Raw genomic sequence first — 26,598 nt, forward strand, 5'->3', positions numbered from 1 at the left:
TTGCTTCTAAGATGATATTGAGCCCATTTCTTCCAATGAAAACTGAATTAAATTCATGGCCTTATTTTTGAGTTCATTTAAAATAATTTCCTTTGAGACTTTTAATATCATTGCTCATGAAAATCAGATTAGGTACACTGATCATGGTACCATTGCTAGAAGTAATACACATTTTGCTAAAGACTTCCCAGGCTAGTGTATAGATGCTTTAATAAAACAGAATATTAGTAACACTGAATGTTAAGCAATACTCTAAATTTAGACTTATATAACACCTTGCCAATTATCCATATAATTTTTTAAAGATTTATTTATTTATTTGAAAGGTAGAGTTACAGAGAGTCAGAGAGAGAGAGAGAGACAGAGAGAGAGAGAGAGAGAGACAGAGAGAGAGGTCTCCCATCTGCTGTTTCACTCCCCAAATGACGGCAATAGCCGAGCTTTGCTAATTCCAAGCCAGGAGCTTCTTCCAGGTCTCCCACGCAGGTGCAGGGGCCCAAAGACATGGACCATCTTCCACTGCTTTCCCAGGACATAGCAGAGAGTTGGATCAGAAGAGGAGCAGTCATGACTCCAACCGGCACCCATATGGGATGCCGGCACTGCAGGCAGTGGCTTTACCCTTTACGCCACAGCACTGGCCCTCACATAATTTTTTAAAAATTTATTTGACAGGTATTATAGACAGAGAGACAGAGAGGACAGAGAGAAAGGTCTTCCCTCCATTGGTTCACTCCCTAAATGGCTGCACGGATCCGAAGCTAGAAGCCAGGCGCCTCCTTCTGGTCTCCCACACGGGCACAGGGGCCCAAGCACTTGGGCATCCTCTACTGCCCTCGCGGGCCACAGCAGAGAGCTGGACTGAAAGAGGAGCAACCGGGACCAGAATCCAGCGCCCACATGGGATGCCGGCACCGCAGTGGAGGACTAACCAAGTGAGCCATGGCTCTGGCCCCATCCCGCATAATTTTTTAATAGACTGTATTTTTCAGAGCACTTTTAGGTTCACAGTGCATATGTTTTTAGAATTATTCATTGAATATAGACTTCACTGAGTTCCAATCATGTACAATGTAATATAGTATTAGAAGCTCAAACATGTTGACTATGGATTAATCAAGACACACACACACACAGATCTTCCATCTGGTGGTTCACTTCACAGATGGATGCAATGGCCAGGGCTAGGCCAGGCCAAAGCCAGGAACCAGGAGCTTCATCCAGGTCTCCCATTTGGGTAGCAGGGGCACAAACACTTGGGTCATCTTCCACTGCTTTTCTCAGGACATTAGCAGGGAGCTGGATTGGAAATAGAGCAGTCGTGACACAAACTGGCACCCATGTGTGATACTGGTGTCATAGGCAGGGCTTTTACCTACCATGCCACAATGCTAACCCCAGTTTTCTGATTTTAATGAGGGATGTGTCTCAAGATCTTCCTGACTCTGTAGTATATTAGTGTTACTCTAGTATAAGATTGGTGTATTGGTAAATTGACTGTATTATTGCTTATCTGTAAAATATTATTAATGATATGATAAATAACAGCAGAGCAATGTTGAGCTGAACAGACTGAGTGATCGGTTAACTAGACCCTTGTTATTCAATTACTAGTACCAGGTTCATGGTTGCATGAAATTAACATTTGTGTTTTAGCAAAATGGCATATTACCATCTCTCATGATAACTTTCAGGGTCATTCACAAATGGATACAGTCCAAAGATGAAATCTATAAAGATCATAGACTATTAAAGTTCTGCTACCTGGAAACATTATTAAAACATTTTATGCATCGTTTTACTCCTTGAAAAATGAGTCTGTTTGCCACACCTACTGCAAGAATGAAGATCGTTCTCAGCATTCAGATTTTTGTGTTGCTGGAAAATATCGATGTCAATCTGAAGGGATACAGAAAAAAAGTGCATAGTAGGTTTCAGATGAGGTCAGTTGCTACCTGTTCAGTATCTCAAGCCCAGAAAGATGAGATAATCCTTGAAGGAAATGACATTGAACTTGTTTCAAATTCCATTTCTTTGATTCAGCATGCAACAACAGAAAAAATAAGGATATCAGAAAGTTTTTGGATGACATCTATATCACTGAAAAAGGAGCTATTTAGTAGGCTGATGAATAGGATCTAAAAGTCCAGCTATAGAAACAAGAACTCAAAGTAAAAGCCTCATCTGTGATATTTTAATGAAACAATAGAAGATTGAGGGGTTGGCACTGTGGCGTAGTATGCTAAACTTCGGCCTGCGGAGTCGGCATCCCATATGGGAGTCCCAGCTGTTTCGCTTCTGATGCACCTCCCTGCTAATGGACTGAAACACTAGTGGAAGATAGCCCAAGTGATTGGCCGCTGCGCCCATGTGGGAGACCTGGAAGAAGCTCCTGGCTCCTGGCTTTGGATCGGTCCAGCTCTAGCCACTGGTGCCATTTGAGGAGTGAACCAACAGATGGAAAACCTCTCTGTCTCCTCCTCTCTGTCTGTAACCCTTCCTATCAAATTAAAAAATAAAGCTTAGAAAAAAAAGATAGTTGGATTTGGGAATTCCTTAAAAAAAAGTAAAAGAAAGGAGAAAGAAAAAATTGTAATTGATACTTGAAAGCATGGCTACCACTTTTGGGGAAACTTTTTGGTGCAGCACTTCAGATCCTGCTTGAGACATGTACATCTATCAGAGGGCCTGGGTTCAAGTCCTGGCTCTACTTCAGATTCCAGCTTCCTACTGATGTACATTCTGGCTGGCAACAATGATGGCGCTGGTACTCAGGCCCTGTCACCCACATGAGAGAGCCAGATTGAGTTCCCTGTTTCAACCTCCCTGAGCTCCAGCTATTGTGGACAGTTGGGAAGATCTCTGTCTTTGCCTCTCTGCATTTCAAATAAATAAAAAAATTAAGTTGCTTGAATCTAGTGGATTATGGTCAGTTTTAGGAAAGCTAAAATTTGGTCTTTGGTCTATAGGGATTCGATATGCATTTTTAAACATAGCCCTTCCTGAACACTTGTAAATAGATTGAAGCTCTTTCTCCTATTATTGACTGTAATACATCTATCAAAGAGAATGGGCCATTCATGATATGACTTAAGCTTGTACTTGTTTTATCCTAAAAGCGGTGTGACCAATTTGTCTCTTAGATCCAGAGGAAAGAATAACTCTGCTCTACTTAGCTATTTAGGGACTACTAGTGTTCACCGAGAGGGTCAGTGTCTGTGCAACAGCCACTAACATAACTTGGAGGGGGTCACTTTAAAACTAGTTAAGGGCCGGCGCTGCGGCTCAGTAGGCTAATCCTCCGTCTTGCAGTGCCGGTACACCAGATTCTGTCCCAGTTGCCCCTCTTCTAGGCCAGCTCTCTGCTGTGGCCCGGGAGTGCAGTGGAGGATGGCCCAAGTCCTTGGGCCCTGCACCCCATGGGAAACCAGGAGAAGCACCTGGCTCCTGCCATCGGATAGGCACGGTGCGCTGGCTGCAGCGTGCCAGCTGCGGCAGCCATTGGAGGGTGAACCAATGGCAAAGGAAGACCTTTCTCTCTGTCTCTCTCTCTCACTGTCCACTCTGCCTGTCAAAAACAAACAAACAAACAAACAAACAAAACTAGTTAAGAAGGCCTTCTCCAGGAAGTTAAGGGAGTTGAGACACCATGTGTCTGCTGCTGTCAGGTGAGTGTGCTTTTTATTTTCTTCTCTGCAAGGAGCAGGCCGTTATTTGGTGCTGAATTTTATTCAAATACTATAAGTGAGCAGAATGATGCCAAAGATGAATCATCTCAAATTTATGTCAAAATTATTTTCCTCAGAGAGTGGAGGATTCTACTTTTCAGTGGGTATGCCCATGCTGCTATTCTGTAAGGTGAGTAGGGAGTGGGGCTGTCAGTCAGTGAGTGGAATAGGACCATTTAAATGAGTCTGAGCAGGGCAAGGTCCTTGCTAACAAAGACCTCCCCATCTCCAAGCATCTGCAGATCAAAGGGATCCCCCAACCTCTACACTATAGTGTGGTATTTTAGAGTCCCGTAAAACTTGTACCCCTGAATAAGGAATTTTATAACGAAGTAGCAGATTTCCATAGGAAGATTCAGATTACAGTACATTGCTTATTTGTATAGCTGTAATATTTCTTACCAATTCTTAAATAAAAAACAGCTTGATGTTTCATTTAATTCCCATGAAATAATGTGATTACATCAACAAGGGAAGAAAATTAGACCTCAGAGAGTTAATTTCTAGGTTTATTTGGGCTACAGATATTACAATTGGCAATATGTACTGGAACCAGTCTGGTTTTTGGCAGCCAGTGTCATAATGTAAAAGCCAAGAACTGCGTTTGTGTTCTTCCTCATGTAGCTGGCCTCGTCTGGTTTTGCTCCTGATGGATGAAGGTTGTGCTAGACTTCATTTTTCTCTGTCCAGTTGGTAGCTCCCCTGAAACTGATCATGGCTTTCTAAGGCCTTTGTAAAAGGTTAAATAGTTTTCCTTTATATTCTTTTTAAGGAGAATGTCATATGCTTTTTATATGTTTTAGGAATGCTGAATGTTTTATGTTTTTAGTAATGCTGAAATCTACACACTTTTTTTTTTTTTTTTTGACAGGCAGAGTGGACAGTGAGAGAGAGAGACAGAGAGAAAGGTCTTCATTTGCCATTGGTTCACCCTCCAATGGCTGCCGTGGCCAGTGCACTTCGGCCGGCGCACTGCGCTGATCCAATGGCAGGAGCCAGGTGCTTATCCTGGTCTCCCATGCGGGTGCAGGTCCCAAGCACTTGGACCATCCTCCACTGCACTCTCTGGCCACAGCAGAGAGCTGGCCTAGAAGAGGGGCAACCGGGACAGAATCTGGCGCCCCGACGGGGACTAGAACCCGGTGTGCCGGCGCCGCTAGGTGGAGGATTAGCCTAGTGAGCCGCGGCATCGGCTGAAATCTACACACTATTGATTTAAAGATTCTTTGCTTCCATCCATTCTCAATCTAATTTTCATGAAATTAGTTTTAAAAGTCAGGAAGTTACAACTTACCTTATTAAAAAATAAACAAAATATTTTCAAGGGGTTAATAATAATCAATGGCATTTTGATAATGGCATGCCCCAGTAAAAATTCTGTCTGCTTGCAATACAGTCAAAATCAAATGACATTATAGGAAAGAATATAATTTGAAATTCTCTTTTAAAACCAAGCCACCCATGATAATAAAAATTTAATCAAACATTAAAATGGTTTTATGTCTACAAACAGTAAAATGCGTATGTATCATGCACATGAAGTATCACAAAATATAGATTATATCATTTTCCCATTATGATATATAGTTAAAGCAGTAACAGCGAGAAAAAGAGGGGAGAATGTAGTTCTTATATTGTGACCCCCACTACTTATTTAAGAGTGCCCCCATTTATTTATTTAAGAGAGAGAGAGAGACAGAGAGAGAGAGAGATCGAGAATCGAGCCTGTCCATCCACTGGTTTGTTCCCTAAATACCTACAAGACCCGGGATAGGTCCAGGCTGAAGCCAGAAGCCAGGAACTCAATCCAGGTTTCTCACACGGGTGGCAGGAGCCCAACCTCTTCAGGCATTAACTTCTGCCTCCCAGGGTGGGACATTAGTGGGAAACTAGAATCCAGAGCGAAAGTGGGCATCCCAACCAGTGGGTTAACTGCTAATTCAAATATCTGTGTGTAAACCCCATTCATTTTCATATGGATATTAACACAAAATTATCAGCATTTACATTTTTTATCCACTGTTGAGTTCAATTTCTGCTCTCCCAACTAGCTGTCTAGAACCATAAAAGTCTACAAATTTCTTCAATGCCATATGCCTAAATTCAATTTCTTAACTTTATCCTTCTGATACCCTCTCAGAAAAATCCAAACCCTTTACTATCTCCTCCTATTAATAAAAGATTTTATTTTCCTTGTCAACTAGGCTCAAAACCTTTGAGTGATCACTGATTCCTTACTACCACTGAAGCTATAACCAAGTTCTAATGATAATTTCTTAAGACTTATTTATTCATTTACTTTATTTGAAAGGCAGAAAGCCAAAGAAAAAGAGGTGGAGACAAATAGAGATCTTCCATCCACTGGTTTACTTCCCAAATGCCCTCAACTGTCTGGACTGGGCTAGGTTGAAGCCAGGAGCCTGGAACTCAAGCAGATGGCAGCAATCCATGTACTCCAGTCATCACCACTTGCCTCCTATGTTCTGCATTCACATGAAGCTGGAAAGAGGAGTGGAGCTCACACTGGAATCCAGACACTTCCATACAGGCTGCAGGTGTCCCAAGGAAGTATCTTACCTGCTATGCCAAATACCCACCCTGATAATTTCTTAAGATACCTTTCCAATCTGTTCCTTCCCATTTCTATGGCTGAAACTCCATACAGATCCTTAACATTTCTGGTTATATATTTTTAATGGCTTCTTGACTAGACTAATTTTTTTTTCTGTGAATGGTATTCTCTTATTTCCAGTTCATCTTGAATGTTGCTGCTATATAACTTTTCCTAAAATGCAATTTAGAAATACCATTTTCCTAAGGTAAGTCATCTTTTTTTAAAACTAAAATGGTTTTATTCCCAATTTTTAGTTCCCATACAGTTTACAAATACACTTTTACTCTGATACTGCTTTGTAACTAGCAAAGCAATTGAACTAACCCATGGATACAGGTGAGGAGACAATTAACAACCACTAAGTTTTCTCTACATAAACTATTTTTTAATGTCACTGTTTAAAAAATTGCCAAATAGCCTATATAATATATATGGGCAAAAAGGCAATTGGGTGAGTCTCTTAAAACACTAAATGTATAATAAATAGCCACTAACATTCACATCAAAATGATGATGTTCTAAAATGTACTCCTTTTAAAGGATATATTTATCAATAAAATATTACATATCTTTTAATATTCTGGTACAATACTTCTTCATATACTGCAGGAAAAGTAAATGTAGGTCTAGTCATCAACTTAATAAAGGATCCTTTTCCATAGCTTTTACTAATAAAAGAATCACAATTAGGTCATAAATAAACAGGCAAATTATTAATTATGTGATTTGAGGTTTAGGATGAAAAACTTGTAGAAATTAGTTTGATATACAACAAAGTTATATAACAGACTAAAACCAACTGTTGAATATTTTTGCCTTGTGTGAGGAACACAGTTTTCTGTGATGGAAGATACAGTAAACTATATTTCAGAACTTAGTTTTCAACAGCAAGAAGGAGAAAGAAGGGCTAATAAAGTTCCTAATACAGGCATCTTGAAGCCGGGGAGGCCCTGCACTTGCTGTGTAAAACTTTACTCCTCCAGCAACAGAGAGCAAACAGAACTGCGCTGGGGGTGTGTTTTGTCTACAGTCTAAGTTCCTTAAGGATTACCACTCTATAACAAAACATTTCACAGCTGCATACCTTCCCACATTCTCCCTGAACTGGAAATAACCCAAGCAGTTACTACAGTTCTTAAAATCCCCAGAAAAGCAACCCCTAAAGATAATCTTGACTGTTATATTGGATGCTCCAAAGCCACTGGGCTCTGCAAAGAAAGTTCGGGCCCATGAAGTCTGCCATGCACTTCTGCATTCCCATTTAGCTGGGGTAGAGAGTCATTGATTTCCACTGGAGATGGGACCTTGTTTCAAGAGGGCCATACACTGGACGTGAAGGTGCCCTTTAACTTGGTTTAAAAAAAAGCTATGAAGACACTGAAATTTGACCTTTTAAAAAACCTATATATCATGTCCCAGATAATGTCTTCACTTCAAATATAAAATCTTATGCTTATAATTGTAAAATATCCTTCCAGCTATGGAATATTGTGCATGTTTCATGTCCACCAGCAACCCAGAAGTAGGTTGCAAGTGTGTAGCTATCACACCTATTTCCAGGTAAGCTGATCACCTGTGACTGACTGGTCTAGCCCTGGGCTGTTTGACTTCCTCAGAAACCACCTCTTCAGAACTTTCATGTGCATGATTCACAAAGAGTCATTTATGGCATAACATCCACAATTTCTTAGCTTATAGTTAAAAGTTCTGAATATCCTGACCTCCATCTATTTCCTGTGTATATTCTTTTTCCCCCTTATGCAAACATTCTGTCCCAAACACAATTGTCTACTTACTATTGATTAAACATATCATGTACTTTTGTCTATGCATTTATTCATGTGCTCATTTCTATCTGGAATACATTCTATTATTTTGCTACAATCCAAATCATAAACATTCTCTATGATTCCTTTAGACCCACTCCAGTCCTCAATAACTTAGCTCATATGAAAAGAAAGTATATATGTATCACTTCTGGAATCCATTTAACTGTTACATTTTTTTCACACTTTAAATTGTTATTAAATGTTTGATTTTACCAATGCTTTGTTTCTGAGTTATGAGTTCTTTGTATACCATATTATTGAATATATAATACAAACTAGCATTTATTGACTATTTCATTGAGTAAAAACTGTGGTTTTCAGAGAAGAGTAAATGCCTTTGACTCCTTGGTAATGAGGGGCTTATTTGAGTAGATTTAAAGCCATTAAAACAAACTGTTAAATGATTAGAACTGAGGCAGAAAAAAAATCAGGACACATAGTTATAAAAATTTCCAATTAATTATTCTTAGAGAAGAATTATTGACTAAATATGCATAATAGACACATTCAAAGGCAGAATGAATAATATATTTGAAAAGCAGAGTGATATCTATACAGCAATGAACATATTTAACTTATTGGAAATATCCAATGACTGACTTATATTTTCCTTTTCAGTTAAATGTTTTGAGAAAAAATTGCCTGTGTGGTAAAGTATGGGGCTCCCATGAAGCAAAGAGTGTTTACCTATATTATCTCTTAAAATCCTATAACTACCAAATGCAGCAGATACTATTATTATCATTCTCATTTTCAGATGAGAAAAACGAGGCACATAGTGTTAAGAAAATTGTCCGAAGTCACACAGACAGGAAGTGGTGGAACTAGGGTTAATACCCAGGCAGTTTGGGATCCAGAATCCATGTTTCCTTCCTCCCCTCCTTCCCATTATCTCCTTCTTTCATTCAATAGGAAATGTAAATGAAAAGGACAATATTCACAAATGTTTGAAATAGTCATTATTCACAAATGTTCAAAACAGTTATATGTCTGTCTCCCCACTATACTGTAGATACCTGAAAAAAAAAAGATCACGTCTGATATCTAATGTAGCACTTGGTATATAACAGATGCTCAATAACAATGTTTTGAATTAAACAAAAAAACCAATAAAAATGGATGTTTGGGGAATTACTAGTAATTTTGAATGGTGGTATAAGTGAAAGAAGATAAGGAGAATGAAGGTGGGAATATAGCTAGGACAAAGTAATGAATGGCATGATTAACAAGGTCATGGATTATCAATAATTGTTTTGTATTTGTATTTATTGTTAGAATGCAGTGCTTTAGGACAAAGATTATATTTTACATGTCATAATATTTACTTTAGCATCAGACATGTTTCCTTACATGTAATAGATGTTCAGCAAATAAAAGCAGAGTTTAATCAAATCATCAGATGAGAGTCATATACTTAAAAAGTAGATTGAAGACTGTGTTACCAGTAAGTTGTTAGTGATTATTGATTGATAGTGGGAAGTAGCTATACTTTGCCCTAGATTTTTACAGAGAAAGCATTTTTGATATATTGTTTTCCCCTTAAACTGAATCTATCTCTACTATGAAATTTTAAACTATAAGCAAACTCAAAATACTCAATTACTATTTTTGTAGATTAGAAACTTTGGATTCTCCACTCATAAGTGTATCAAATGAAGAATGGGATGGAGAGGGAGTAGGAGATGGGATAGTTTGTGGTTGGGAGGGTGGTTATGGGGGGGAAGAACCACTATAATCCAAAAGTTGTACTTTCAAAATTTATATTTATTAAATAAAAGTTTTCTATTAAAGAAAAGAAAATAAGCTAATAGTATTTATTAAAAACATATCCTGGCATCAAATACAGAGATAACCTAATTGTCTAACTTTGACCTTAGCCAAATGATATGTAACAAACTGCCAAGTTCACTATAGCTACAACCCTGTAGTAAGAATAGATTTACATAGTAATACAGCTGAAGTGTTGAAAGACAGGATTTGATGCCGTACTGTGCAAATAATTGTTTAACAATTGGCTTTCTAGGGAGAAATTTTTGGAAAAATCTTTAACTTGTAACATTTGCTGGTTTCAACGAGGTAAATACTTCCATCATAGCCTACTCTGAACTACCCACACGCAGTCACTGAGATGCGTGGTTAAGAAGAGACACTGACAATCAACTTCCTCTGAATCTGTAGGAGCTGCTTCAGCATTCTGCCAGTTCAATATTAATAACTATAAAAGTCTAAAAAATATTATGTACACTGACTTACATGCCCAGAAATCTCCTAAGTATTTTCCATAGTGTATTGCATTACATTCATACCATGTATGAAATAGATTCTACTTTACAATTCCCACTTATAAGAATCTGTGTCTCAGAAAGTTTAAATAATTTCCTAATATCACACATCTGGGAAATATTTGACTATGGATTATAGTTTCAAGCTTAATTTGATTCTGGACCCCACACATCCAACTATTATCCTACATTGATTTTAGAATAGAAAAATTAAATTATGTTCAACATAGTTTTATGTTTCATAAATCTTATATTTAGTGTAGACATATTCAATTCCTTAACATTTAAATAAAAGATAGTTGTAGGTCTTTGTAATGTCTAGCTGAATATTTGTTGTATAGACCAAACAAAACAAGGCGACTAATGTCAGCAAAAAGCTGTACAAAAAAAGCACTCTAAGTCATTATATGTTTGCATGATTGGAAAAAGATAGGACTTACCATCTTAAAATCTTGAAAAGGGTCCAGCATTGTGGCAAACCAGGTTAAGCCTCTACATGTCTGCAATGTCAATGCCATATGGGTGTCGGTTAGGTTTTTTTTTTTTTTTTTTTTTTTTTTTTTTTTTTTTTAATTTTTTGACAGGCAGAGTGGACAGTGAGAGAGAGAGAGACAGACAGAAAGGTTTTCCTTTGCCGTTGGTTCAACCTCCAATGGCCGCCGTGGCTGGCGCACTGCATTGATCCAAAGGCAGGAGCCAGGTGCTTCTCCTGGTTTCCCATGGGGTGCAGGGCCCAAGTACTTGGGCCATCCTCCACTGCACTCCCTGGCCACAGCAGAGAGCTGGCCTGGAAGAGGGGCAACCGGGACAGAATCTGGTGCCCCGACCGGGACTAGAACCTGGGGTGCCGGCGCTGCAAGGTGGAGGATTAGCCCAGTGAGCTGCAGCACCCGCCCCGGTTAGGTCTTAACTGCTCTACTTCCAATCCAGCTCATCAATTAGCCACAACAGCCGGAGCTGTGCTGATTCGAAGCCAGGAGCCAGGAGCTTCTTTCAGGTCTCCCACCTGGGTGCAGGGGCCCAAAGACTTGGGCCGTCTTCTACTGCTTACCCAGGCCAGAGCAGAGAGCTGGATCAGAAGTGGAGCAGCTGGGTCTTGAACCGGCACCCCTATGCTTTGCCGGCACTTCAGGCCAGGGCGTTAACCCACTAAGCCACAGTGCAGGCCCTCTATTGTTAAACCATTAATATTCACAGTCAGGGCATCGGCATCGTGTAGCATTCAGTTGAGCTGTTGCTATTTGGGACACCTGCATCCCACACTGAAGTGCCAGTTGGGGTCTCAGCTCTTCTGCTTCTAGTCCAACTTCTCACTGGTGCATCCTGGGAAGCAGATGATGACGGCTCTGGTGATTGGGTCCTTGACACCCATCTGGAGGACCCAGATGGAGTTCCTGGTTCTCCTGGCTTCAGCCTGATCCAGCCCTGGCTGTTGCTAATGTTTGGGGAGTGAACCAGTGAGTGGAAGATCTCTCTCTCTCTCTCTCTCTCTCTCTCTCTCTCTGCCTTTCAAGTAGATGCAAATAAATTAAACTTTTTAAAAATCCACTAATATTCAGAATCATTTTTTAGCTCTTATGATGATATAGCTTGGCATAGTTTTCATGTTAAATTTATTTTAACATGATTACAAAAGTAAGTCTTCGTTTTAGCCCATAAAGCCAAAGTAAAGTAAAATGCAAAGCAAAGAAACTTAAAATGCTTCAAAGACACCAATAATCCACTTACATTAGAAATGTGTATAAACAATAATGCCATTTCATTTTTTTCTCATTAACTGAGGTACTCAGTGAGAGGCACTGGTCAGATAAAAATCTTTGTTATGATTTACAGAGGTTAATAGAGGGCACATATAAACAATTCCATATAACACAATGTTTTAAGTGTTCTATAGTTAGAAATAAATTGCTATAGGAACACAGAGAGCAATGCAGGTAATTCTGACCAAGGACTGGATACAACAGGGAGAAGGTGGAGACATTTTCATAAGGAGATAATTTTCACACAGGACTCTGTAAGGCTGAGCAGCAATTTTTCAGATGGAGAAAGGGGAAGACATTGGAACCATGCATGGAAATAGCAAGAAAATAAACATTCTGATGTAGGCAATATGGAGCAAATTTTAAATAAAGTGAAGCTGAGAAAGCTAAAGTAGGATCTAGTGAGGATGTGGCCTATCACATGGAGGACTTTGGACATTAGGCATCCCAAAATACTAAGTGAATTTCTGACTTAACTCTAATAGGAGCTTGAGACATAGCTTCAGTATGGAGTCTAGCTCATGAACTGGATCATTCTTTCATTCATTCAGGTCTGAAGTATAGTAAGACACCAACCTAAAAGGGGTCAAGACAGGATCTGTTGTTAAAGCTGTTTACTACTATTAAGGGAGAGAGGTTGAAGAGTTAAAATTGTATATGTGTGGGTGTAAAAAGTTAAGCTTACAGGTTTAAACCTTCCTGGTGCAGCTGTAAAAATAAAACAGAGTGAAGTAGCACCTTGACAGTAGGGACTCCATTTTGGAGCACTTGAGACTGCATTCTGGGAAAGAACCCCCCCACCGTGAGACTCTGGTCTGAAACTATGATCTCAAATAGTCGGACAATAGCAGTGCACTACATCACCCTTGGCAACGCACAAAAACCCCCTAGCATGATTGCTCAAGCTTAAAAGTAAAAAGGTTGCACCTGGGTTACCTGGGCTAATAATGAAGATGTGATTTGTCTATGTCTTAAGATCATAATTGCTGATTGTAAGACTTTAGCAACCACTTAACAACCGTGTATTCTCTTCCCCTTCCCGGTTTTGCGGTTTTTGCCTTTATAAACCCTAACCTTTGGTTATTCGGGGCTGCTCTGCTCATGATGATCAGACAGCCCCAGCATGCTGGATAATCAACAAAACTTCCCCGTGCTGTTTGCATAAGAGACGTGTCTCTTGGTGACGTTTTTCGGGCGGTCGACTCTAACAAAGTGACTCCAAAGGATAGGCAGGTAAAATGATAGGGTTAGTGGAGGATTAAGCCCGTGTTTATAAAGTAAATTGAAAGCATATTATTGCAAAAATTAAAGGAAAAGCAAAAGGAAAGAAAGGAAGGGGGAAGGGGGAGAAAGGAAGGAGGAAGGGAAGCATGGTTATCTTCATAGAACTGTATCTATGAAATACATGATATCTGTTCTCTTAATAATAAAATCACATTTAAAAAGCTTATGGAAAGTGAAACAAAAAATCTGACATTTGAAATGGGCTTTAAGTGCAGGTAAGATTTGATGAATCGCATTTACATCCTAGTTATGAGTTGAAGATATAACTTTATACATTTCTCATATATAGCTGGTCTATTCTCATGATAGCATTTAAAAAATCAAGAAAAACACATTTAAGTTTCTATAGGCATTATTTGAAATGACATTGACTATATTTTTATATAAGTGAACATTAAAGGGCCGGCACTGTGGTGTAGCAGCAAAGGCGCTGCTATCCCATATGGGTGCTGGTTCGAGTCCTGGCTGCTCTGCTTCCAATCCAGCTCTCTGTTATGGCCTGGGAAAGTAGAAGATGGCCCAAGTCCTTGGGCCCCTATACCTGCATGGGAAACCTGGAAGAGGCTCCTGGATCCTGACTACGGATCGGCACAGCTCTGGCCATTGTGGCCGGTTAGGGAGTGAACCAGCGGATCAAAGACCTCTCTCTCTCTGCCTCTCCTTTCTCGGTGTAACTCTGGCTTTCAAATAAATAAATAAATCTTAAAAAAAAGTGAACATTAAACAAGGAGACTTTTTTATGGTCGTCTTTGATTTCAGCATAGAGAAAAACCTGCACATTTCTTTACACCCAATGGTGTCTTGGACATAGTTCTCAATTAGTGATCGAATTAAATTTAATATTTCTTGGTTTTACTTGAATTTTCTAGTCTTTCAACCATGTATGGTTGTTAATAATGATATGATGGGGATCTAAAAATAGTGTATTCTTAGGAAAATTAGCAAGATGAAGAAATCACCAAACATTAACTACATACTAATTTAGAAATGATAAAAGTTATGGCATTTACTTTGCAAATAGAAAACTTGTTCTTGGGGCTGGCTTTGTGGTATAATGGGTTAAGCTGCCACTTGGGACCCCTCATCCCATATGAACCCTAGTTGTTACTCTTTCTCCTTCTCCTTCTTCTTCTTTCTTCTTCTCTCCTTTTTTTTTTTTTTTTAATTATTGTTTTATTTGAAAGGCAGAGTTAGAGATTCAGGGTAGAGATAGGGGTCTTCCATTCACTGGTTCACTCCCCAAAAGGCTTCAATGACTGGAGCTGGGCTAATCTGAAGTCAGGAGCCAGGAGCTTCCTCCAGGTCTCCCACATGGGTGCAGGGGTTCAAGGACTTGGGCCATCTTCTACTGTTTTCCCAGGCATATCAGCAGGGAGCTGGATCAGAAGTGGAGCAGCTGGGACTGGAATTGGCACCCATATCGGATGCTGGCATTACAGGCAGCGGCTTCATCTGCTATACCGTAGCACCGTCCCCTGCTACACTTCTGATCCAGCTCCCTGCTAATATACCCCGGAAAGCTGTGGAAGATGGCCCAAGTGTTTGGGCCTCAGTCATCATGTAGGAGACATGGATGAAGTTCCAGGCTCCTGGTTTTGGCCTGGTCCAGCCCTGGAAATTGTGGCCCATTTGGGAGTGAATCAGAGTATGGACGGAAGACCTTTCTCTCTCTGTGTCTCTCCCTCTCTCTCTGTCACTATGTCTTTCAAATAAATAATAAATAAATAAATCTTAAAAAAAACTTGCTTCTGAAAAACTACTTATCACACTTGTGCCCCAATTACATCCACTTTAACCATACAAGTCTGTCCTAATGGGCTGATCACAGGCATAGAACAGGTTGCATTACAGTGGAATGTAGTTTTGTGGAAAAACCTGGGATTAAAAAAGCAGTGGAACCTAAAATATGTAGAGGAAGCCCTCCGCACACTCAACTGATGTGTAATCTGAATCGCTGCCACATTCTTAGTGTTGATGGAGTGCTAGGCTGAATAGCTTTCCACAAATCTAAGCAAACATCTTTCTGGAGATTTTTACAAACCCCTGTAACAGTGAATGCCTAGAACTGGAGTCACAATGTATCTAAGCAAAGACATGAGGCTGAACATCTTATTACCTAAGGTAGTATGCTAGTCATATATTGCCATACACGCTTCCATGAGTTCTGAAATCAGGATTCTTGCTGTGTATTCTTACAAATTTTCAGAAACAAACAAAAAATGCCAGCTCTGAAACAACCATTCAAGAGAATTGAGGTTTTAAATTACTAATCAATATTTATGTTTATTAATATATATATATATAAGGTACTGAATATTTTGAAATTAGTATTCTTCTTTGTAATCCTGGAATAGAGAAAAATCAGAGTTGACTGCAAATGATGAAGAAATGATTTTCAAAGCAGAGGGAAAAGAAGAAAGAGTATTTAAAAATTTGTCATCAGGTCTGACCCAGAATTATGCTATTTGTGCTTACATTAATTGGAGTAGTTCAAACATGTAGTTTTTATCTTTAAGAATTTCACCCACCGTATTCGGGAAGAAACCTTCGCAGTACCCAAGAAAATTGAGTTTTCGGTCTTCAGTAGTTACCTAGATAATAGTTTCGAAACACATTTCCCTGATGTTCAGATTTCTAAGTACCAGTGCTTCCCCTTCCCCGTCAGAAACAAACACAAAACCAAAAACCGCTCTCTAGGTGGACGCGGTGGAGGTGGAAATCTGATTTTAAGAGTCGCTGTGGAGATTAAAAACTTTTTTCCTCACAGGGCGACGGGTATCGCGTTTACATAACCGGACAAGTCACGCCGGCAACTGCGGAGAAACCGCTTCTGAGGAGAACGGAATTTTAGAATTTTTGAACTAAAATGGTTTCCTTCACAAATGCAGATTCTGACATCTCCCTGCACTCTCCCAAGGAATCACGCGAGTGGAAGACCGTTACACCAGCGGCATTCGAAATATCGCTAAAAATAGACCTTGTAACGGCTCCCATGGTTCTAGGCTCCGACGGGCGCGCGGGTTCGATGGTTGGGAGGGGGCAAGGCGCGGCGAAAAGGGGCGGGACCGGGTGGAGGAAGGGCGGGTTCGGGGCGGGGCATTCTTTAAATCAGAGCGCAGGCCAGGATTGCAGGGGCGTGTCCGGGGTGTGTCCGAGGCGGCAACGGGGGCGGGGCGAATCCGCCTCACTCCTGATAAATTCCTGGAACCTGCCTGGAACCTCGACAGATAGCTACGCTTCGCCGTCATGTCGTTCGCGCACCGCACGCCGCGGCCTGCCCGGCTCAGGCGGCCTGCCAATCTTTCACCTCCTCGTGAAGACGCCTGTTTTCAACCACCTAGCAGCAAGCGGCTCCGTCTCGAGGAGTCTGGTGGTGTCCCTGAGGCGGGGTGGCGGCTGCCATGGGTGCCTCGCTTGACTGAGGAGGAGAAAGCCTGGGAGTTGTCGCCCAGACCCTTCAAGGCGCTCCTCTTTTTAACGAGTGCGATTTTTGACGACGCCACAGATTCTTGTGTGGAGAAATCCGTCAACGAGAAGCCGATAGGTCGTCAGGGATGCCCACTGGGCGAATTTCAGAGGAACAGCTGCGGGCAGGCTCGCCCCTCAGGAAGTTCAGGCTGTGGGTTGGGGGCTCCAGGAGGGTCCGAGCCAGCACCCTGCGGTACAGAGCGGGTGGGAGAGCGCTTCAGGGTCAAAGCCCAAGCAGAAGTCGGACACCTTGTGCCCCGCGCACAACTTGAGGCGGGAAAACGGCATTTAGTCCAAGAGGGAGACGATGTCCCGAGAGGCAAGGGTTACGTAAGGCAGGCAGAAAATCCGTTTTTAGCTGTTACCTTTTTCAGGGAAGCTAAATCACCGTCTCATGAAATTAGGAACAGATGTAACGTTGACAGTGTTATGTCATCAAATATAAAAGAAAATAACGTTTCATCATCTATACTAAAAATATCAAAATCCCCAAACCAGCCCAGCTTGGAAATTGCTAAACCAAGTTATTTTAGAGCTCGTAGCACAATGAGAATCCCTAATTTTCCATCTGATTTAAATAGCAAAATGTCCTTTGTCTATTTAAAGGAAATAGCAGAGAAAAAGAATGACAAATCTGAGGCATATGTTAGGGATTTCACAAACATTTACTGGTCCCAAAATAGACCTGATGTTAAGAAGCAAAAGTTACAAGATGATACAAAAATTGTGGATATGAAAAAAATTGTTTCTGAGTGTTATGAAAGTAACCACCAGTCACTCAGCAACCAAAATAATTTTGAAAGAAAAAAAGATTTGATCGGCTTAAACTACTATAATCACAGTAGTACCAAGCGTGATGTAAGACACTGTAAAAAGAATTTCACTATAATACTAGAAAATGCTAATTGGGAAGAAGCAAAAACACACCTGGGTAGTTACTTCCTTAGCAACTTGGAAGTAACTCAAAGCTGGGACTGTATCACTAGATATATTTTGAAAGTAAATGGGAAAAATTTAGAGGTTATAAATAATGATAGGGTTAAGTGTGAAAATATGAAAAGATCTAGAGAAAAATTGAATTTACTACAATTATTTAAAATGAGTCTGTTAACCAAGGAAGGGTATCACAATACGATAGTCATGAATGTGTTTGAAAAACAAGCAAAGCCTTTCATGATAAAAATACTGGGTAGCCAGAAAACTTTACTAAAGGCTCTTTGGTTATATTGTAAAGGAGAAAATAATATGCTACAATTGAGATGTTGTACTACACAGAAATACTTTCATGTAAGCCACATTTTTCAAAGTGTTATTACAGAAATTCTTAATTTTCATATTTCAGGAAATCAAAAAGATAATAGAATTTTGACCTGGTATAACATTTTGAAGTACAAAAAGCAAACTGTTGTTCAAAATCTAATAACCAGGAACACGAATGCCGATATAAAGAGGGGCATTTTAAACATATACTTACAAACCATTTTAGAACTTTTAAAAATCACTATGAAAGCCAGTAGAACTTCTTTGGTTAATAACTTTGACTATTTAACAAGACTTGAAAATGACTCTGAATTAGAAAAGGGATGCCTTCTCAAACGCAAACTGTATTTGAATTATCCCAAAATTATGATAGTGAAAAGGCATACTGTATATCCAATAAAGATTTTAACTTTTTCAAGACAATTAGAAGATGTTAGGAAACCTATCATAAAGAAAAGGAAGTTGTTTACAACTGAACAAGCTATTGATAGGTCTAAGGAAAAAAACAGTAATTCTTTTAGCACAGCTAATAATATATGTTTTCCAAATTTTGGAATGTGTGAAAAAAATCCTCTAAAGGACTTTGATGACATGAAAGGGATTTCTTTGGCAAAAGAGATTAGTTATAAGAACATAAATGTGGCAAATTTGGCTCCCTGTAGTTCTAATACAGCTACAACACATATAAAGTCTGATTCACAATATATACAGAACAACCATGGGTGTGTAAGTGAAAAATATTATGACATAAATATGCACAACCGAGTGTTAGACACTGAAAGAAAATGGAAACAAAAAGAGATCAATATGTTTAGTTCTAAGTGCATATTTGAAGATTTCTTCAATGTTAGACCATGGGCTGTACCAGCAAGGCACAGCTCAATACATAGTGTGGAGACGAATGATGTGAATGCAAATCGGGTGCTAAATTTTGGGAAACTGCTAAGTGAAAAAGAAGGAAAAAATTATGACTCAGTTTTAGAAGAGGAAGTAAAATTCAGAGCACAAGGTTTAACAAATAGTTTCCAAGTTCATAAAGATATTAATATAGAAAAAGAAGGAAAAGATAGTAGCTTTCCAATTGATAGCATGCTTTCTATGCAGACAGTTTTATTAATGGGTACAAAAGTAGATGTAGAAAAAATGAAACCTGTTCAAAATAATACAATTGACAGAAATGAATATGATAATATTTTGGAAGAAAGTGAGTTAACTACAAATCATTTTCATCTGAAAAACAACTCCACATTATGTATGAATCATCAGTTTGAAACTGATTCCAGTGAAGGGAACAAAGAATGTTTTCAGGACTTAACTGCTAAGTGTTTGTCAACAGAATCTCTGACAATGGTAAAAGATTTTGAGATGAAGAGTGAATTCGATTTGGTTCTTGAAGAACTTCGTATGTTTCATGAAATTAGTAAGGAAAATGAAATTCTAAGCCGTGTTGAAACAAACAGTGAACAAGAAAATTACTTTGGAGAAAGTAATGGTGATGAGGAGGTAAAAATGGAGATGGAAAAAGATTTGAAAATGGTGGCAGTCAAGAAAACATGCACATCTTCGCTCTGTGATACCATAGCAGGGCCTAAAGTATATAAAAGACACCAAAATTTATTTAAATGGAAAATGATACCTGAAAACACAGAACAGGAAGTTCCTCATGGGTGTTTGTATCCCAGAACATCAGAGGAAGGATCTCTTTCTTCTACTTCTGAGGAAGGTATGATGTTCATTTTGAAATGTTCTTTTCTTCATGGTAAAAGATCATTGCTTTTATTCCTATATAGTTCAAATATATATAATTTTGGCAAAGAATAAGACAATGCATAAAACTTTTTTTAATTTTTACTTTTTAAAGACTTATTTTTATTTATTTGAAAGGCAGAGTTACACACAAGGAGAGACAGAGAAAGTGAGAGAGATCTTCCATCTACTGGTTCGCTCCACAAATGGCCTCAATGGCCTAGGCTGTGCCAGGCTGAAGCCAGGAGCCAGGAACCAGGAGCTTCTTTGGGATCTTCCACGTGGGTGCAGGGGTCCAAGCCCTTGGGCCGTCTTCCACCGCTTTCCCAGGTGCATTAGAAGGGAGAGGGATGGAAGTGGAGCAGCCAGGACTAACTGGTGCCCATATGGGATGCTGGTGCCCCAGATGGTGGCTTTTCCCATCAGGCCACAATGCTGGCCCCAAAGTTATTTTTCAAAGGGAAGATTGATGAGTCTTACTTCATTTCTCTAGGTATTAGGAGCTAAATGAAGAAAACATTCCTGAAAAAATAATTTGTTAATAGTGTTAATATTTTTATATGAAGGCTACTTTTGCTATAACAGCTAAATTTTTATTTTCAGGTTGTGAAAAACCTTTACCTAAAAAACGTACCTTTTCCCCTGATGAATGTAAGGAGGAAAAATTGAATTGCTTATCGAGCAAAGGTAAGATTTAAAGTTATTTTCCAGAGTGTCATTTATTTTTTAAAGATTTATTTATTTATTTGAGAGGCAGAGTTAGGGAGAGACAGAGAGACAGAGAGAGAGGTCTTCCATCCACTGGTTCATTCCCCAAGTGGCTGCAATGGCTGGAGCTGGGTGGATCCAAAGCCAGGAACCAGGATTCTTCCAAGTCTCCCATGCAGGTGCAGGGGCCCAAGCACTTGGGCCATCTTCCACTGCTTTTCCAGGCCATAAGCAGAGAACTGGATCAGAAGTGGAGCAGCCGGGACTTGAACTGGCACCCACATGGGATGCTGGAGCTACAGGCAGAGGCTTAGCCTATTACACCACAGCACTGACCCCTAGAGTGTCTTCTAAGATCATATATAATTTTTTTTTGCATGATGAAAATATACTTAGGTTATAAGAAAAACATTTTATTACTTTTAAAAATGTATATTTATTTGAAAGGCATAGAGAAAAGATCTTCCATCTGCCAGTTTACTCTTTAAATGCTTGCAGCAGTTAAGGTGGAGCCAGTCCAAAGCTGGAAGCCTAGAACTCCAGTGTCTCACATAGAGGAGTGGCTGGGTCCTAAGTACTTGAGCCATCACCTGCTGCTTCCTAGGTGTGCATTAGCAGGAAGCTGGATTGGGAGTGGAGGCTAGACTTGAACTCAGGCACTTAGTTATGGGATGTGGCATCTTAAACAAGGTGTTTTAACCACAATGCAATTTCAAAGTTTTAATGCTTTTAAAAAAACAATGAGGCAGATGTTTATTGCAATGGTAATGATGCTACTTGGTGTGTTTGCATCCTACATCATATTGGAGTTCTTAGATTTGAGTCCTGCTCTGCTTCCAATTTTGGCTTCATATGAGTGCACCTAGGAGGCAACAGGTGATGACCATGTAGCTGGGTCCCTGCTACCCACATGGGAGCACTGATTTAATTGCTGGCTCTTGGCTTTGGCATAGCCTAGCTCTGGCTGTTGCTGTTGTGGGTATTTGAGGAGTGAACCTACAAATGGAGGATCTCTCCTGCTTCTTGTTCCCCTTCCCCCCTTCTCAGTCTGTTTTTCAAGTAGATGAAAATAAATAAACATTAAAAATAGAAATACTTTGTTTTCATAAGTTACACTGATTTGTTGTCAAATATGAAAAATAATGTGTTAGGTCAATCAGAATTATTTAACATGATGCTAGGATGATTGTCTTGAATTCATTTTCAAAGTGTATAGAAGTTGAATGATCTTTCTAAGGTTTATTTGAATCCATAATATGAGGGATGGGTTGGGAGTACTAGGACATGAGGTTTCATAGGAACAGATTTAATGCTTTGCCTGAATGGAGTGGGTACTTGCTTACACAGTTTGATTTTATACCTGTTATAAAGATCTTGATTTTTCTGAAATGTTATGATACCTACACACCTGTCATTATGATGCCTCTTAGTGTTTCTACTACTGATGTCTTCAGTGTGTCCTCTTTCTCTGTCTCTCTCTTCTATCTCAGTGGTATAGAGATGCAAGTATTTGAAATTATTCTGAGCATATGTCAGAGCAGCCAACCAGGTCACCAGATATTTTATATCATTTAGATGAATGCTTGCTCTATTCTAAATTTAATACATATGTAAATTGCCTGAATGTTTAAAGGATTTTTTTCAACTGTGAGGTAGATCCTAAACAAGCCCTCAGAAGATACAGACAATGCTGGTCTCTAGACCACACTTGAGTTGCAGGGATTTAGAAAGCAATTGAGATAGTATTATTTTTAAAAGGGCATTAATAAATTTCATAACTTTTTAAACACTGGCTTTTATAAAATGAAAAATTTATCATAATATATTTTGTTAAACTATCTAAAACAATAAACTTGTGTATAGCAATAACAAAGGGATCATAATTGATTCAATAAAAACATAGGGAATCCAAGGACTTGAAGGAATATAGCCTTACAACCATAACTTAATGACTGTTTAAGGACATTTGCTTTGCCAAAGACCTGCTGTTAAAGAAATTGGTTCAGTGATTTCCCATCCATTGCTAAGTTACAGAAATATATATCATATTTGAAATAAGAGGAAAACTATTTTTAAAAATTAATCAAATAGATTATTAATCATAGCTTTGTTTTGAAACAGTAATGTTACAATGGAAAGTACTGAAATTATCTTCTTTCACCAAATCCAGCATATCATATATCATCCAAAAATTTTGCCTTATTTGAATTATCCCTTTTTGTTGAAAAGTTAAAAAAAATCTAGTGATTGAATGGTAGTTTTTCCTATTACTTTTTATAATTATTTTATTTTTACTTGTTTTATTTATAATTATAAATTAAAATGTTGAATGTAAATTGCAATGTTGAATCAACTATCATAAAGTGATCAGTAGCTAATTTTGTGTTATTTTTCATCTTCCAACTTATATGTAGTTTAATTTTGTATTCTGTTTCATTAATGCTTATGTAGATATTCATATGGATTCTGTTTGGCTCAACCTAGAAATCATGGAGATTACCTTTAGTCAAATTTTACATTGGGCTTATTACATTGTTTTGAGTATAAAGTGATATATTAAAGTTATATGGATTCACTAAAGCCTGATATTATAAAATTTATATACACATCCCACAATTTATTTAAAAAATATTGTGACAATTTTAGAAGTGTTGTTGTGTTTCATTATCAAAAGTAATACAATGCCTACCTTGTTAACTGATTTAGTAATGGATAGGACATCCATGAAACACTATGCTACTCTTTACAAGTGATATCATAAGTTGTTAAATTTCAAAATAAGAGCACTCCACTGATGCATAACAATACCCTGGGGCTCTATCATTGACAATAATGTTTATTAGAAATCAAACATAGTCATTAACAATATGGCACAATTCTTTAGCTTCTATTAGAAAAATAACATTGTGTTTAAAGCTACTACAGCAAGATGGCTTTAAAATTTCTTTAGTTTTTGTTGATATTGTTAAGTCAGACTAACTGGAAAGCTAATTTATTCATTTGCTATTTTATATTGGGCAAGTTACTTAACTTTTCCGTGCTTAGGTTTCTGTATTTTAAAACTAGGGAAAAAGTAAACAAAATAATACATTTAAAGTGTTTATGATGATGCCTGGTTCACAAGTAGTAAATGTTCAGTAAATACTTAATAAATATTGCTAATGTCATGATTAGAAGTAAGTAAAGATTAAGCATGAAATTGTTGATAATGTTTACTCCTTTGTTTAACTTTTATTGTCTTATTTTTCAGGTAGTCATTTTTCACAAGGCATTTCAAGAGTACAACCTCTTATGACATGCAGCCGACCGATCAGGATTGGTTTGTCAAGAAAAGCCAAGCCAAAACAACTTCATCCCTATCTGAAATAGATGTTAAGAGAACTTAAGAGAAGATTTTAGACTCCTGTATTTTAAAAACATGTACAACATCTGAAATGTTTTATTTATTTCTTTGGTTATATACTTTTTCCATCTTGGAGTTTTTGAGTTTTCTTTATTCTAAGATGTGGAGTGGTTATTTTTGTGTGTGTATGAATTATCTTGTTACACTTAAAAGTTGCAAATATGTTTTTTTTTTAAAAGATTTATTTATTTATTTAAAATTCAGAGTTACACAGAGAGAGGAGAGGCATAGAGACAGAGAGAGAGAGATCTTCCATCTGCTGGTTCACTTCCCAATTGGTTGTAATGGCCAGAGCTGTGCCAATATAAAGCCAGGAGACAGGAGACTCCTCCTGGTCTCCCATGAGGGTAGAGGTCCAAGGACTTGGTCCAAGGACTTGCTTTCCCAGGCCACAGCAGAGTGCTGGATCAGAAGTGGAGCAGCTGGGACTCGAAAAGTCACCCATATGGGATGCCAGCACTGCAGATGCTGGCTTTACCTGATAGGCCACAGCGCCGGCCCCACAAATATGGTTTTACCAAACTTTGTTTTATAATTTTGTCAAACTAATGGTTAAGAATGTTATAATACTGTAGTTTTAATGATCTGTACTTATTTTAAAATTTACTATTTATTGGTGAATTGTTATCTTTCATTTGATTTTATTTATAACTGTTGCCTATATTGCCATTGAACTGGGTTTACTTTACTTTCTACTTGTTGAATTGCTTATTTAGTGGAGCATTAAGCCCTTGACTGTAATGTAAATTAAAAATGTATCTCAATAGCTCAAAAAAGAAAAAAACACTTAATAATAAAAATATCTAAGAAAAAATGTTATATAATATCACATTGATGCTCTCATATTATATGAACAATATACACACTAAAGTCTTTTCCTAATCTTATAAAACAAGTTGACTTATTCTTTTTCAGGATACATACTTATGATTTTCTTTGTGGAGAACATTGATAGCTTTTATATGTTTCTTAATGGATCTTTGACTCGCAAAAATGTAATGAACCCTTGTTTTTATATATTCCATCTAATTTTTGGGTGAAGAAAACGGTGTTGCAGAGAGGTAGGGTAAGTTTTTCAAGGTCCAAGAGTTATTATTAGGACTAGGGTACCATGATTCTCCTCTATAGTATTTTTTTTTTTTTTTTTGGACAGGCAGAGTGGACAGTGAGAGAGAGAGAGAGAGAAAGGTCTTCTTTTGCCGTTGGTTCACTCTCCAATGGCTGCCGCGGCTGGTGCGCTGTGGCTGGCTCACCGTGCTGATCTGAAGCCAGGAGCCAGGTGCTTCTCCTGGTCTCCCATGGGGTGCAGGGCCCAAGCACTTGGGCCATCCTCCACTGCACTCTCGGGCCACAGCAGAGAGCTGGCCTGGAAGAGGGGCAACCGGGACAGAATCCGGCGCCCTGACTGGGACTAGAACCCGGTGTGCCAGAGCCACAGGTGGAGGATTAGCCTAGTGAGCCATGGCGCCGGCCCTCTGTAGTATTTTTTAAAAAGATTTATTTGAAAGGCAGAGTTACAGAGAGAGAGGAAGAGTCAGAGAAATAGAGAAAAATATCTTCCATCCATTGGTTAACTCCCCAAATGGATGCAATGGTCAGGACTGGGCCAAGTTGAAGCCAGGATCCTGGAGCTCCCTTGAGTCTCCTAAGTGGGTGGCAGGAGCCCAAGTACTTGAGCCATAATCTGCTGTCTTCCTAGGCATGTTAGGAAGGAGCTGGATCAGAGTGGATCATCCAAGACTAGAAACAGCCCATATGCTGACATTGCAGGCAGCAGCTTAAATTGCTGCACCACAATGCCACGCCCCAAGACCTTGCTTTATGGGGTTTATTTCTGTGCTTGAAATTGGTAAATGTAGAATATACATAATTTAAAGGGGCTGGCACTGTGGTATAGTGGGTTAATTCTCTGCCTGCAGTGTTGGCATCCCATATGGGTGCCAGTTCAAGTCCTGGCTGCTCCACTTCTGATCCAGATCTCTGCTATGGCCTGGGAAAGCAGTGGAAGATGGCTCAAGTGCTTGGGCCCCTGCACCCACATGGGAGACTTGGAAGAAGCTCCTGGCTCTTGGCTTTAGATCGGCGCAGCTCCGGCCTTTGCGGCCATCTGGGGAGTGAACCAGCAGATGGAAGATCTCTCTCTCTTTCTCTCTTCTCTCTCTTTCTTTCTTTCTCTCTCTCTCTCTCTGGCTCTCTGTAACTCTGCCTTTCAAATAAATAAATAAATCTTTTTAAAAATGTGACTATTAATAGAATAAAGTATACTTTTGAAAAGCTCTAGACAGAGAAATTACAATAAAGTAAACTGCTTAAAAAATTAGGAAATACCAAGAAGGTATAAAAAACAAAGAGCATACAATGACAGAAGGAAGACTATCAATTCACAAAATAAATGTAGCAGGATTAAAACATCCTTTTATAGGCAGGTTCTTACACTCACTGAAAATCACCTCAAATTAGTCTCTGTTGCCTAATTTCTATTCCTTATCATATACTTTCCAATTTCAATATCCTGT

The 26,598-nt window shown here is 38.9% G+C and overlaps 1 protein-coding gene and 1 long non-coding RNA gene across 2 annotated transcripts; one reads left to right on the plus strand and one right to left on the minus strand.

Annotated features, from left to right (window-relative positions):
- Positions 1-1,060: 1,060 nt before the first annotated feature.
- Positions 1,061-14,962, minus strand: LOC127489157 (uncharacterized). Its single transcript, XR_007917113.2, has 3 exons — positions 12,691-14,962; positions 10,894-10,953; positions 1,061-1,899 (listed from the first exon to the last, which is right to left on the minus strand). It is a non-coding gene; the product is annotated as an uncharacterized lncRNA (long non-coding RNA).
- A 1,598-nt stretch (positions 14,963-16,560) lies between these two features.
- On the plus strand, positions 16,561-24,257 carry RAD51AP2 (RAD51 associated protein 2). The gene is made up of 3 exons (XM_002710042.5): positions 16,561-19,948; positions 20,575-20,658; positions 23,930-24,257. The coding sequence occupies exons 1-3, from the start codon at positions 16,744-16,746 to the stop codon at positions 24,046-24,048; spliced, it is 3,408 nt and encodes a 1,135-aa protein (XP_002710088.2). The 5' UTR covers positions 16,561-16,743; the 3' UTR covers positions 24,049-24,257.
- The last annotated feature ends 2,341 nt before the right edge of the window (positions 24,258-26,598 follow it).

This window comes from Oryctolagus cuniculus, chromosome 2 (assembly GCF_964237555.1).
Source record: "Oryctolagus cuniculus chromosome 2, mOryCun1.1, whole genome shotgun sequence".
Taxonomy (NCBI): Eukaryota; Metazoa; Chordata; class Mammalia; order Lagomorpha; family Leporidae; genus Oryctolagus; species Oryctolagus cuniculus.